At 40.5% G+C, this 15,019-nt stretch overlaps 2 protein-coding genes across 4 annotated transcripts in view; one reads left to right on the forward strand and one right to left on the reverse strand.

Annotated features, from left to right (window-relative positions):
- Positions 1-6,666, forward strand: part of LOC109867015 (neuron navigator 2) — a 77,340-nt gene extending 70,674 nt beyond the window's left edge. For 2 of the 3 annotated variants that reach the window (XM_031801139.1, XM_031801140.1), the window contains 10 exons: positions 73-170; positions 274-369; positions 548-716; positions 933-1,168; positions 1,479-1,633; positions 1,753-1,824; positions 2,071-2,267; positions 2,489-2,607; positions 2,966-3,169; positions 3,460-6,482. In XM_031801139.1, the coding sequence (XP_031656999.1) occupies positions 73-170; positions 274-369; positions 548-716; positions 933-1,168; positions 1,479-1,633; positions 1,753-1,824; positions 2,071-2,267; positions 2,489-2,607; positions 2,966-3,169; positions 3,460-3,594 (1,481 nt within the window). In that variant the 3' untranslated portion in view covers positions 3,595-6,482. Of the gene's footprint in view, positions 1-72; positions 171-273; positions 370-547; positions 717-932; positions 1,169-1,478; positions 1,634-1,752; positions 1,825-2,070; positions 2,268-2,488; positions 2,608-2,965; positions 3,170-3,459 lie in introns of all 3 variants that reach the window. The other variant, XM_031801138.1, reaches the window with a different exon arrangement.
- A 326-nt stretch (positions 6,667-6,992) lies between these two features.
- On the reverse strand, positions 6,993-11,878 carry LOC109867832 (homeobox protein DBX1-B). The gene is made up of 4 exons (XM_020457152.2): positions 11,345-11,878; positions 11,037-11,141; positions 7,933-8,135; positions 6,993-7,771 (listed from the first exon to the last, which is right to left on the reverse strand). Exons 1-4 carry the CDS (start codon positions 11,709-11,711, stop codon positions 7,454-7,456), a joined length of 993 nt encoding a protein of 330 aa, XP_020312741.1. The 5' UTR covers positions 11,712-11,878; the 3' UTR covers positions 6,993-7,453.
- Positions 11,879-15,019: the final 3,141 nt, after the last annotated feature.

Raw genomic sequence — 15,019 nt, forward strand, 5'->3', positions numbered from 1 at the left:
GTGTGTATGTGTGTGTGTGATTGTTTGTAGTCCGGTTTGCAGTAGTCAACATCTATGTCCCTGTCTCTGTAGACATGCTGTTGGAGGACAACGGGGACGGTAGCTCATGGAAAGAAGGACAACACGTCAAGGTGGTCGTAACTCTGGATGAGGACACCAAGTGGAAAGAGGTACCAAACTTCTTACATTTCCAACTCACAAAAATTACAATGGCTACCAAATAATGTATGACTGTGCCCATATTTGTCCTTAATATCATATCTTATTTTATAGGACCGTAGACCTCGTCATTTCCTGATTGGTTGCATTGGTGTCAGTGGGAAAACTAAGTGGGATGTGCTTGATGGGGTGGTCAGACGTCTCTTCAAGGTAAATCAACAGGCACTAAAAACTCTTGGTAGAGGAGTGACTAGTTACACCTGTATTTGATGTGTGATTGGTCCCTGTTCCTGTATCTGATTATTTGATTGGTCCCTGGTCTTGTATCTGATAATGTAATTGGTCCCAGGTCTTGTATCTGATTTGTGATTGGTCCCTGGTCCTGCAGGAGTACATCATCCATGTGGACCCAGTCAGCCAGCTGGGTCTAAACTCAGACTGTGTCCTGGGCTATAGCATTGGGGACATCCATCGCACCAGTGGGGCTGACACCCCTGAACTCCTGCCCTGTGGATACCTTGTTGGAGATAGTGACACCATCTCTGTCTCCCTCAAAGGTATGGGCAAGAATGGACCTCTGTGCAAAGTTTAGAAAATGAGATCTATGCCCTATCACTCCCGTTTTTTTTGCTAGTAGTCACTATTTAAGTAAATCTGAGCCCTGTAATTAAAAGCTGTCTGGATCAGTGAATAACAAAACAATTAAGTGAATAATAAAAAAAGTGAACATATCCTTTAACATATATGTGTTCTGTGCTGCCACCTGCCTATAGGTGTGTGTGAGCACAGCCAGGACAGCCTGGTATTCGAGACACTGATTCCCAAGCCCCTACTGCAGCGCTACGTGTCCCAGCTGCATGACCACGGCAGGATCATCCTGTCTGGCCCCAGCGGCACTGGAAAGAGCTTCCTGGCCAGCCGGTTGGCCGAACACATGGTGCTGAGGGAGAGGAGAGAGGTCACCGATGGGACCATTGCCACGTTCAACGTAGACCACAAGTCAAGCAAGGTCTGTCAAACACTATCATGACTCATATGTAGGAATAACCTTTACCATGGGATACTTTCTGTATGAGAGCAGAGGTGCCAGAATCTAACCCTAATGAGTATAACTATATGAGACAGAGGACATTACCGAATGGAAATGCTTATTCCTCCTTACATTTGAACTGTTGGAGGATACAGTAGTTGGAAAACATGTTTGATATGTCATTAGTAATGTATAGGTATCTGTGGTATTTTAGAGGCTGTATGGGGAATCATTGTGTGGTTAATGTGGAAATGGTAAACTCTGTAGTCTGTTTGTTGCTGGTGTCCAGGAGCTGTGTCAGTACCTGTCTAACCTGGCTGACAAGTGTAATAGTATGAGTCATGGGGTGAACATGCCCCTGGTGGTCATACTGGACAACCTGCACCGCAGCAGCTCCCTGGGAGAGGTCTTCAATGGCCTGCTCAGCTGCAAGCACCACCGCTGGTCAGTACACACACACACACAGAGACGCACAGGCACACCCACACACACATATACACACACATAAAAATATTTGTATTTGTGTGACACTCCTAAATCCTCAATTACTTGTTTTTTCACAGGCCTTATATAATTGGAACAATGAATCAGGCTACATCGACCACTCCCAACCTCCAGCTTCATCATAACTTCAAGTATATCATATCCTATCATTTCTTATATGTGACTGTATTTTTTTCAGTAAACAATTGTCATCTCTATTCTGAAATGTAAAATTGTATTTGTGTGACTTGTCATGTAGACCCCACAAGAGGGCAGTATTTATAAATGGATGGACTGATATCTCTGTTCTCTGCCTAACCCTGATTATAGGTCTATTTGAACAGTAACTGATCATCCTCTAAACTGTTGTCTGGTCACTGTGTGGGTGTCCTGTCTAGGTGGGTGCTGTGTGCCAACCATACTGAGCCAGTGAAGGGCTTCCTGGGTCGGTTCCTGAGGAGGAGGCTGATGGAGACAGAGATCAGCAGCCGACAGCGCAATGCTGAGCTGGTGAGGATCATCGAGTGGATCCCTACTGTCTGGCATCACCTCAACCGGTTCCTGGAGTCCCACAGCTCCTCGGACGTCACCATCGGTAAGATCCACTAAAAATCACATTTTATTTTTTATCTGGCCAAGTTGTTTAACATTATGACGTAAGAGGATGAATAGATATTTAACTGTGCCTGAATGCATGCTTTTCTATTGTCTATGTGAAATGTGTCAACATAGAAAACATATATGGGACAAGATCGAAGGTTCTATTGAATGAAAAGAGATGTTTTGTTGACATTTGTCACTCTATCTTCCTCTCAGGCCCCCGCCTCTTCCTGTCCTGCCCCATGGATGTGGAGGGATCCAGAGTGTGGTTCACAGATCTGTGGAACTATTCCATCATTCCCTACATGCTGGAGGCTGTCCGAGAGGGGCTGCAGGTACTGTAAAATTACACAACGCTGGAAATGTGGCATCAATTCACATTTGCAGTAGAACAAGGCCTTTGAATGATGGTTAGTAACTAACACACATACACAGAGAGATGCAATACATGCATGTATATAATAAGCCCCCCCCACACACACACACACATATTTTTTAACACTTTTTTGGTTACTACATGATTCCTTATGTGTTATTTCATAGTTTTGATGTCTTTACTATTATTCTACAATGTAGAAAATAGTAAACATAAAGAAAATCCCTTGAAGGAGTAGTTTTTAAGGAAAGTCACTGATCAGCTAGCATGATTCTAACCGAGTCGTCTGTCTGTCTGTCGACCTGTCTGTCTCCTAGCTGTATGGGAGGAGAGCCCCATGGGAGGATCCAGCACAGTGGGTGGTGGAGAGCTATCCCTGGGCAGCCAGCCCCCTGCAGCACGAATGGACCCAGCTGCTGAAGCTCCGGCCAGTGGACGTGGGATTCGATGGATACTCCATCTCCAAAGACGGCTGTCCCAGCAAGCAGCTTCCCCAGGGAGACACTAACGGAGACCCCCTGGTAAGTGAATTATAATCCCTTCCTCATGTTAGCCTTCCTGACAATCTTCATCCCAAATATCAGTTGGATTTGGAAATATTCAAGAAAGTCTGTTTGGTATGACATTACACAATAATCCTGTATATGATGATGGTCTGCATGGACAAAGGCTTCACTTGATGTTTGTATCCAAGATCAAAGTCTTTCATTAAGGTGCTTTTAAAGACTATCTACTGTCCTATTGATGCTTTTATGGTTAGCATCGGTGTCTGTATGTAGGGGACAACCTATCTGACCTCTAATCTCCACAGATGAACATGCTGATGAAGCTAAAGGAAGCGGCCCACTGCTCCGCCAGCACTCAGAGCTACGACAGCGACTCCAACAGCAACCAGGATCACCATGACAACACCGTGCTGGACTTATCACTGGAGTGCACACTATGAGTCTCACTGGGTCAGATAATACTCACTGTGGCTGGGACACATCCTAACTTGAGATAACTTTGTGTTAATCATCCATTGACATCAATGGGAGACTGATATGAGGTTATGTATTTGAAGATGTATTTGAAGTTAGAATTTGGACCTCTGTGATTTCATATCTTTAGGCAGACATATTGCATAATAGCTGGAACTCACTACTTTCCAAAAAGGGGTTTTCAAAGGGTCCTCCTATGGGGACAGCCGAAGAAGCCTTTTAGGTTCTAGATAGCACCTTTTATTCTAAGAGTGTAGGCCTTACAGGGCTATTACATTCCGGCCCTGAAGGGATGAAATACTTCTGTTTTTTCATCCTCTCCTTCTAATTCAGATCTGGAAACCACTTGAATACAATTAACTACCAGATAGAAACCAAAAAACTGAAATGTTTCTCCCCTCCAGGACTGGAATTGAATAGCCTTGGGCCATACTGGGTGCTGGTAACCCAAGATAAAAATCCCAGTCAAAGTTCAATAACCTGAATAATTTCAACTCAGTACTCTACTATGTTCAGTGTTTATTAGGAGTCTGTTTACAATCACAGGCAAAGACAGTCAACCATATAAATAAATGACAAATCTTATGAGACGTCAAACCTGTTGCCTTGACTGTGACCTAACCTAGGCTATAGCTCATGAGATGTCAAACCTGTTGCCTTGACTGTGACCTAACCTAGGCTATAGCTCATGAGATGTCAAACCGGTTGCCTTGACTGTGACCTAACCTAGGCTATAGCTCATGAGATGTCAAACCGGTTGCCTTGACTGTGACCTAACCTAGGCTATAGTTTATCAGATGTCAAACCGGTTGCCTTGACTGACCTAACCTAGGCTATAGTTTATCAGATGTCAAACCGGTTGCCTTGACTGTGACCTAACCTAGGCTATAGCTTATGTGGTCCAAACTGAGTAGCAATAACTGGATATACATTCACTCAGCTGCATAGAGCTTTCTATTTATTTCTTTTTATTTCACCTTTATTTAACCAGGTAGGCAAGTTGAGAACAAGTTCTCATTTACAATTGCGACCTGGCCAAGATAAAGCAAAGCAGTTCGACACACAACAACACAGAGTTACACATGGAGTAAAACAAACATACAGTCAATAATACAGTAGAAAAATAAGTCTATATACAATGTGAGCAAGTGAGGTGAGATAAGGGAGGTAAAGGCAAAAAAAGGCCATGGTGGCAAAGTAAATACAATATAGCAAGTAAAACACTGGAATGGTAGATTTGCAGTGGAAGAAAGTGCAAAGTAGAGATATAAATAATGGGGTGCAAAGGAGTAAAATCAATACAGTAGGGGGAGAGGTAGTTGTTTGGGCTAAATTATAAATGAGCTATGTACAGGTGCAGTAATCTGTGAGCTGCTCTGACATCTGGTGCTTAAAGCTGGTGAGGGAGATAAGTGTATCCAGTTTCAGAGATGTTTGTAGTTTGATCCAGTCATTGGCAGCAGAGAACTGGAAGGAGAGGCGGCCAAAGGAAGAATTGGTTATGGGGGTGACCAGAGAAATATACCTTCTGGAGCGCGTGCTACAGGTTGGTGCTGCTATGGTGACCAGCGAGCTGAGATATAAGGGGGGACTTTACCTAGCAGCTTGACCTGTGTGCATCTTCTTAGAGGAGAGGCACACACCATGGTGGACATATTTTTTTATGCTTAACTTTCAAATGATGCCTTGCTACTTTTATAACAACGGTGGTAACACGCATGCCTTTAATGAACATGATTTCTATAGAGGCTGTGCAGAGTTTAGGTGCTGGCTGCTAGCTTGTTCAGACTTTGATGAAAACACATCCTTTCTGTGCACCTAGCGGGTAGCAAAAAGGTCTAGGCTTTTGTTAGGGATTTTTTTTAATCAGTGATGCTTATAGGATTTTTTGGTGCTCTGCTTGGGAAAATGTGAACTTATTGACAGATTTTTTTTATATATATATTACCTCATGAGCGTTTCAAACAGTATCCCAACCGTGCTTGTTTGTCTTTTATTCAGCTCAAAACGGAGCGCAATCCCTGCATGAAATGCTTCAACCCAGTGTTTCTCTTATAGAGGCACTTTGGACATGTAGACCCACATCTGAAAGGTCCCAGTCTAGAAAGGAATCAGAGCGACTGCATGGCTTTGAGACAGAGGCTGGCGTGTCTAGTCATTCACTCTGGAGAATTAGCACCAGGACCATTTGCATCAAGTGTTAATGGGATCCTCAGTGTTGCTGTATTGGAGTGACTAGAATTGATTCCCTAATAAGATGGAGTTTTTTCAGAGTGGCTTATGCTACTACGAGGCACCACTTTGGTTGCTCCCCCTCACAAGGTCCCCATTATCTGCCAGTGTTGTTGCTGTTCATCCTCTGAGTGTTCTTAGAAACAAATGCTATGCAAATTTCATTTGGAATTTTTGACTAAAGCCAAAACAAAAATTCCCTTCCATTTTTACGTTATTGTCAAAAGTTGTATTGTAAGTACATTGATCTGTGAATATTTTGAGGTTTGTATTTTCACTACCATATCTTACTGGATTGTAAAAGGGTGATGCAAGCACAAATAGAAAATGTTTGTTTTTCTTTTCTTGGTCCCACAAAGTTTGGATGTTGGAATGTTGTGAAAAGGTGTGCTATTGAATCTAGTTGTTAATAAGGTTTAATAATTATTTGATATGTGTATTTTGCTTATGTAAAAAAAAAGTCAATATTTGATCTGAATCCCACGTTTTGAAAACATTTATAAATCTTGTACAGAAATAGAGTAGTCATTTGTGTACAGTTTGGTTTATAGATTGTATGTTAATATGTTGTCAATAATTTAGGTGAAATATCATGAGACTGAGAATAAATCTGGTCACGATACTGTACTTTTCATTTTTTTGTATTCAGAGAAATCCTCTAAATCAGTGTAAGTTATTTTAAATGCATAAAGTTTTATTTGATCTCATGTGGTTTTAAATATTGTTCAGCAATGTTCAGTGTGTTAAGCCCAGTTCCATTGTCTCAACTCTGTCTCAATTTTCTTTTATTTAGGCTACCTATGTAATTTTCTGTTATTATTTAGGCTACCTATGTGACTGGTATGTCCTCCGGTCTATACCCCGTATACCTGCCATCTGTACAGTAGAAGTGTGTACAACCAGAATGGAGGGCCACAGTGACTGCACCTTTTCATTGTCCGTTTTAAGACAGTGGAAGACAATGCGTTCTTTCATACTGACCTGTCTTTTGTATTAGAACAGCAGTGACACCTCCTCTATCATCGTCTACTTTTTGTAGTAGAAATATAATGAATCCTATTGACATTCATAAATTATTTATTAAGTGTTATTGTGTTTTGTTGGACCATTGTCAAGAAAGCAGAAGTTGTTCTTTTACATTTTCTAGTTTTATTTGGAAAAAAATACTCTCAAAATACAAACATTTAAAGAAAGCATACAAATAATATATGTATTTTTAAGTTATACATTGAACATAGATTAAAGACATTGCATCTGGATCGTAAGAGCCTGGCCTTTTCACAATAGCATTGTAATCGGATATAATCCTCTTGGTATAAAAATGCCCCTTACAAAATATGGTACAAAGAGTAAAAGCTGCAAAAATATGTCAAATTTGCTTAATAAGTACTGAAATATCTGCCACAACCAATATGACCCCCTACATTTAACATATAGGAGAATTGGTTATATCACAGACAAATAGGCTATGTGTTCAAATTAAAGAATGCATGGGTCTCATTTGGGTAATAATGTCTATATACAATATATGTGACAATATACAGTATGTGTTTAAACAACTTTATATACGCATAATGTATGTGTTATGCACAACTAAGACACTGTAATCTCTTCATCCTCTGATTCTGAGAAGTCGGAGTGCTTGCTGGAGTTGCAAGGCGAAGAGAGGTGCGACTCCACACTGTTCAAAAGTTCGCGCTCTGATGGCGAGCGGCAGAAGGCTGAGCGCGGGCTGTCCCGCCTGAACGCATCCACCTCCTCCTCACAGGACTTCTTCCCGACGTCACTGAGGTCCGGGTGGGGGTTCATTTTAGTTGGAAGGGTTTGTTCCCGGCAACCTCCGGACGACAACAACTCCCTCTCTTTGGAATTGCGCCATTTCATTCTTCGGTTTTGGAACCATATTTTCACCTTGAAAAATACATTAAATATTATTAGGCTACCTAATAGGCCTAATGGTTGATTCTAATAACAATAGTATAACATACCAGTAATAATCCCAAAATAGGCCTAGCCTATATTAAGATTATATTTTGTATTGATGTGGGCCTAAATTACTTTTCAATTTTTACCTGTGAGTCTTTTAGCCCAAGTTTTGCAGCCAGCTTCTTTCTGTCTGGTTTGCTGATGTATTTCTGTTTCTGAAACATTTTCTCCAGGGCTTTGCGCTGGACATCAGAGAACACTGCCCGTCGGAGCATCCCTCTCCTGGGCTTTCCTCTTGCAGCCAGCGGCCATGAAAAGGTACCAGGGATAGGAACCACTGAAGACGATGCTAAAAGATTTTTCAAAACAACATACCATTAGCATTGCATCATGTCAGTCAAGAAAATGCACACATAGGCTAAGTGAATGTGAAAGTAGGCTAGCCTGGCCTTTTCTTCAGCGAGTGGGTGGAGGGGTTAAAGGTGCATATGAGATAATTATTTCGTAGTTTAAACCAAAGTCTCTCTTTAAGATCCGAAATGCAGTCCGTTTGAGTGAATTGGCACGAAGCAGCTAATTAGCACATTGCTTGGTCCCTTATAGCATTGGTATGGTAAAAAGGCAGAGTATCCCTATTGAAAGGCCCAATGAAAGATAGAGTAGCTAATGAAGCGTGAACGGTAATTGTGTAGTAATGAACTAACTGAAAAAAGGCTTAGGACAGGCCGCTAAAGCCATATATTACTGCAACAAAAGAGATCTACACTTTCAAACTAATCACAACTGTCTGCATGCCAGGATCATTTGGAGAATACTGATGGCTGGGCCCTATTTTTGCCACACATCCTTTTCATTAAATACGAAAAGCTATGAGGCTAAAGTTGTTTTGTTGTTTTGTAAGCTGTCTCTAAATCCAGATCTGCACCTTATCCATTTTAGATTATTTTAATCGTCTTTATTGTTGGCCATTCGAAAGCCAATTTATGTGTGAATTCACTATAACTTCGGGAAAAAAATAAACCTATATTATTAATCTTGAAATATACTGTATAACAGAGAGCACTGTAGCATTAGACCGGCCCATAGCCTATCATTAGATTTTACTTGCACGACTCCAGGCTACTGTGCTATCTACAGTGCCTTGAAAAAGTATTCATCCCCTTGGCGTTTTTCCTATTTTGTTGCATTAAAACCTGTAATTTAAATAGATTTTTATTTGGATTTCATTTAATGGACATACACAAAATTGTCCAAATTAGTGAAGTGAAATTACAAAAATTACTTGTTAAAAAAAGATATAAAAAATTTAAAACAGAAAAGTGTTGCGTGCATATGTATTCATCACCTTTGCTATGACTCTCCTAAATAAGATCTGGTGCAACTAATTACCTTCAGAAGTCACATAATTAGTTAAGTAAAGTCCACCTGTGTGCAATCTAAGTGTCACATGATCTGTCACATGATCTACGTATATATACACACCTGTTCTGAAAGGCCCTAGAGTCTGCAACACCACTAAGCAAGGGCTACCACCAAGCAAGCGGCACAATGAAGACCAAGGAGCTCTCCAAACAGGTCAGGGACAAAGTTGTGGAGAAGTCCAGATCAGGGTTGCGTTATAAAAAATATCAGAAACTTTGAACATCCCACGGAGCATCATTAAATCCATTATTAAAAAATGGAAAGAATATGAAACCACAACAAACCTGCCAAGAGAGGGCCACCCACCAAACCTCACAGACCAGGCAAGGAGGGCATTAATCAGAGAGGCAACAAAGAGACCAAAGATAACCTTGAAGGAGCTGCAAAGCTCCACAGCGGAGATTGGAGTATCTGTCCATAGGACCACTTTAATCCATACACTCCACAGAGCTGGGCTTTATGGAAGAGTGGCCAGAAAAAGCCATTGCTTAAAGAACAAAATATGCAAACACGTTTGGTGTTCGGTAAAAGGCATGTGGGAGACTCCCCAAACATATGGAAGAAGGTAGTCTGGTCAGATGAGAATAAAATGGAGCTTTTTGGCCATCAAGGAAAACGCCACGTCTTGTGCAAACCGAACACCTCTCACCACCCCGAGAAAATCATCCCCAAAGTGAAGCATGGTGGTGGCAGCATCATGCTGTGGGGATGTTTTTCCATCAGCAGGGACTGGGAACCTGGTCAGAATTGAAGGAATGATGGATGGCGTTAAATACCGGGAAATTCTTGAGGTAAACCTGTTTCAGTCTTCCAGAGATTTGAGACTGGGGTGGAGGTTCACCTTCCAGCAGGACAATGACCCTAAGCATACTGCTAAAGCAACATTCGAATGGTTTAAGGGGAAACATTTAAATGTCTTGGAATGGCCTAGTCAAAGCCCAGACCTCAATCCAATTGAGAGTCTGTGGTATGACTTAAAAATTGCTGTACACCAGCAGAACCCATCCAACTTGAAGAGCTGGAGCAGTGTTGCCTTGAGGAATGGACAAAAATCCCAGTGGCTAGATGTGCCAAGCTTATAGAGACATACCCCAAGAGACTTGCAGCTGTAATTGCTGCAAAAGGTATTATTTATTGTTTGTTTCACAAAAAAAGTGTCTTCAAAGTGGTAGGCGTGTTGTGTAAATCAAATGATACAAACCCCCCCAAAAATCTATTTTAATTCCAGGTTGTAAGGCAACAAAATAGGAAAAATGCCACTGGGGTGAATACTTTCGCAAGCCACTGTATTGTTAGCTAAACTTTAGATTTTTCACATCAGCACGATCCATAAACATGCATAACCCTCTATGTGGTCTTGTGAGAATATTGAAATAATGAATAGCTCCTAATGGGGAATTAGTCCATGACTGGTAAATGCCTATCAGCAGAATGTGTGTGGCTGCCGGAGGGAGCTGACCAATTAGTCATGGTGCTGAAAGCTTTGTGAGTTATCAGTAACTAAGTGCACTGGCTCGGTGGGAAAGAGAAGCAATGAAGAGACGCAAGCAGCTTCCTTGTGAGAGGGGATCCGCCTCAAATTTAGACCATGACAATTGCGGCTAATTTGTAGATTAGGGGAACCGGTGCAAAATGTCAGCAGTTCCTGCCTCTGCTAAATAGGGCATCAAATTGGCGAGACTGATTCCACGATGTTCTTCGGCTTCCAACCTCTGAACTAACGGTTGTATTTCCTCTAGATTCAACTAGCCAATGGCAGATTGTTTTAAGGCACAACGACATCAGATGAATACATGGACCATGACATCGGATTATTAAGTGGATTTACCTGGAAAATAGGATGCTCTGAGGAAGGGGTGAAACGATCCGTCAAAATATGGCAGAGGGAAGGTTTTCCCGTGCATGGCATGATGCATTGAAGGTGTACACGATGCTGTGATTCAAAATGAAAGAAAACATTGAATTAAATTACTCACTTCGTTTTGTCAGATCATATAGGCCTAAAATGTTGTGACACTTCCCTCATAATCTCGATCCATGCATTACACAAATTCACATCCCTGCGTAACAGGTGTCCTGTTTGTAAATGCTAAATAATGAAGTTTACAGTAGCCTATACATTCCCAATAAACTTACCGTTTCTCGTTTCTGGTGCTAGGATGGCATTAACTCCAAACTTCAGATAGTTAGGGTCGTTGTTGATGGAGAGTGGGTTCTGAGGAGAGCCCGTTCTTGTCTGTGCTGAAGTGGTGATGACAGCTTGGTCAGTGTGGTGACTGCAGGTCAGCGTGGTGGCTCCTGATCCCGGGGGAGACACGCTGGTTAACGGAATCGTCCGGTGCAAGTAGCTCACTGGCCGGCTGATCCGCAACAGGTCCTCAACCAAAAAGCTTGAGTGGGCGGCGAACGCTGAATGCAAGGACTGGGGCAGAGAGTGAGCCGTCGGCGGTCGAAGTAGTCTGGGGTACATATCGGGAGCCGCAAGTGCACTAGGGAACATCATTGCTCCTTTTTGGGTGGATAAGGAAAAGTAATTGTAAAGAGCCCTTTCTCACTGAATGAGTTTCCGTGGCCTATAGGATCCAAGTGGAAAGACTCACAGTTCTCTTCTGACCATTCCATTTAGAAGAAGCTTTTTATAGTGGACCGTTAGCAAAGCCTTTTCGAAACTGACAGTCAAACAATGAAGTTCAACAAAGTTCTCGACGTGAGTTTCTTTCAGGGGAAATTCAGTGCCTGCTGATTGGTTCGAAGAAGCAATTTATGATTGGATTAGACTTCATAAGCAAGCGCTAGACAATGTCCTTTTAACAAAGAAAGTGTAGTCATCAATTTTGCACACTGACCACTTTTTGGTATAGTTTTCACTGTGATAACGGTGGCAGCACACAGAGACTAATTAAAGGCTATTTTAAAGGACTCCACAACGTTTGTCTGTGAATAGAGGGTTTATTAAAAAAGTGTATTTTAAATTCATTTGAGCATATAACAGCATAATGTCGTTAGTTTCGGGCTTGTGGGAGGAACTTTGAGAATATGGTGATTGCCTCATTTCTATTAGGATGCAATGCCATAATTGTAATTATTTGTAAATATTATCCGCATTCACTTGTATTCAAAATAATGTTGTAATTAGGCTATTGTTGTTATTATTATTGTTATTATTATTATTATTAGGCTTATTGTTTTGTATGACCATTTTCCCTCGTAGCTCATTGAAACGGAGTTTTAAAAAACATTGTAGCATAGCCTATTGGGTAGGATATTATGAGCACAATATGTCGTCTGTACCAGTCTGTTTTTCTCTGCGAAAATCAGACAGGCTTTAATGTCAGAATATTTAACTGGTGTGTTAAAAACGGTGAATCTGAGAGATCCCATTTCATGTCGCTGGTCCCGCTGAAAATAATGTGCAGCTCTGGCCATTGCGCTCTTATCCTCTTATCCATGAAGTAACTGTCATCCTCTCAGCTGTTTGTTCTTTCTTACCCTGACACAAATCTTTCTAAAAAAATCCTATTATTCAGTTTGATTTCAATGGGCGGTTAGAGTCTCATTCTTTAAGTGCATTTGTGCTGTAAGACACCAATAGATAAAACGGTTTTGAATTTAATGACTACATTTATTGAAAATAACTGTTGTGTGTCAGTGTGTGCCTTGGAGATGTGTGTCCTATTTCTTGAAAGACCAAAACAGGGCAGAAAAATAATCAATGTTCCTACTTGCAATTAGAAGCCTAATGTATTGTAACAGTCACTATAATGCTATTTAGCCTAAGGTTTGAGAATGAACCATGTGACTTTAAGACATTTCATTAAAAAATGAATGATAGGCCAAGTTTTGTAGGCCTAATAATAAAACAAACCTGGTGGTATGACAGCTATAGTTCACATTGATGTCATTAAATTAGTATTATTATTATTATCATAATTTTAAGAGTTAAAAGTTTAGGGCATGATCTTTTGTTAACGCTATATTTTAAGGTTCCGTAACAAACCATTTAAAATGCATTTATAAAGTGTGTCTTGACTATATATGAATCAGTAGTCCAACATTTATAAATCCTTTATTAATCATTAGTAAAGTATTTTTTGCAGTCCCCAATCCAAAGTTAACGCTATTTATACTTGATAAATACTTAATAAATATTTTGAGGGATCAGTGAAATTTCTCAACAAAATATGGGCATGCCATTTGTAGACATTTCAGTAGTACCTGATAAAAAAATAAGCACACATCACAGGATTTAAATATATATACATAGGCCTATGTCAATGTGAATAACTAGCTTACTAACATTTACAAATGTGGTAGTAAGGGTTAATAAATGGCGAACAAACTGTTTGTTAATGCCTTATAAATGGTTTATTATGGACCCTTAAAATTGTGTTGCCGATTTTTAAAGATTTTTTTACAAGCTGCATACGTTTTTTTCCACTGTAACTGCCATTTAAACCGTAGAAGCATTGTTTAGAGGGCTAAGTCAGACCCATGCAGCGCTACACATGGGTTCATTTTATTGTAGCCTAGTAGGCAGGCCTATGTCAAAGCGAAAACTTTTAGGATAGGTTGCAAACCGCAGGAGGAAAATGATAACCGCCCATTGATGAAATAGATTATAAAACAGGGGGGAAAGTTAACAAAAGAGTTTCTTTGAGGAAGATTCTATTTCGAAGTTCTTTTCTGTGATCGGCTAGGAGAGGTGAATCCTGAGGCCTGTTGGCTAAGACCTGTGACTAATGGCGTTTGACCGCTGCTCTCTCTGTTTTGTTCTCCTAACCATTCATTTTAAAGTGGTTACCTTCACATTTCTTTCTGGAGAGTCAACACTTCTGCTTTGAAAGTGCGGGGAAGGTAAGCCCGCGTGTGTCCTAAGTGATGGCACAGAAGGCAAATCTCCATGAAATTATGCGCCAGGCGCTTCCCATGAAAATAGATGCATGGTAACCATGTCCATTACTAACGCCAAAATTAATTGTCAGATTTTTTGTATATATTTTACAAATGATCTAATATTAGTAGGCTCCAATTAGCCATCTGATCCATCAGTCTTGCATGTTACCCATGCATGGCCGAGTGAGTTTATTTAGGCTATTTATAGGTGAATCCCATTTGGGCTGTGGATATTTTATGCAAAAGAGCCCTGGCAGTAAAGACATCGTTAGCAATACTTCCACATAAACACAAATTAATCCTACTCAATCTTTTCATACCATAGAACAATGTATTTATTAGGACAGTGCAAAGTCTACACTGTAGGCCTACATTTGTGGTGTGAGGTTAATGGTGTGTGACGGTTATATATCATGTTTTAATGCTATAGCCTCTATTCATCGTGCCTTGTCTAGCAATTTTCAGATGGTGTCAGTATTTAGGCCTTTTACCTGTTATAGGCAAAATATTGAAATATGAAATAAATAAAAATGTTCATAGGCTGAGGAGACTAATTACTGTAACATTCTTGAATTAAACAAATTATTCGTATAAACACTCCTTAAGAGAAGAGGGTCATTTGACAAATGACATGTTTTGTATATATATAAGCCACTTAGATTAAACAGTTAATGTCTGAGTAAACAGACAAGTAATTACGTAACCGTGAAATCATTACATTTTTAGATAAATGTATTGATCATTAGATTTGCGTTTTATGTCCCGCCTGGGGAACCCATATTAAGACACATTAACACAGCACCCACCTTCACAGAGAAAAAACATCACTGTTAAGTTCAAAGCGTTTTATGTCCCGCCTGGGGAACCCATATTAAGACACATTAACACAGCACCCACCTTCACAGAGAAAAAACATCA

The sequence above is a fragment of the Oncorhynchus kisutch genome, linkage group LG22, assembly GCF_002021735.2.
Source record: "Oncorhynchus kisutch isolate 150728-3 linkage group LG22, Okis_V2, whole genome shotgun sequence".
Taxonomy (NCBI): Eukaryota; Metazoa; Chordata; class Actinopteri; order Salmoniformes; family Salmonidae; genus Oncorhynchus; species Oncorhynchus kisutch.

Coding starts and splice junctions, on each gene's coding strand:
- LOC109867832 (XM_020457152.2), bottom strand. CDS start 11,711: ATGATGTTCCCTAGTGCACTTGCGGCTCCCGATATGTACCCCAGACTA. Junction 11,142..11,344: donor AGCACCAGAAACGAGAAACG/GTAAGTTTATTG, acceptor TTTGAATCACAG/CATCGTGTACACCTTCAATG. Junction 7,772..7,932: donor TTGGGCTAAAAGACTCACAG/GTAAAAATTGAA, acceptor GTATTTTTCAAG/GTGAAAATATGGTTCCAAAA.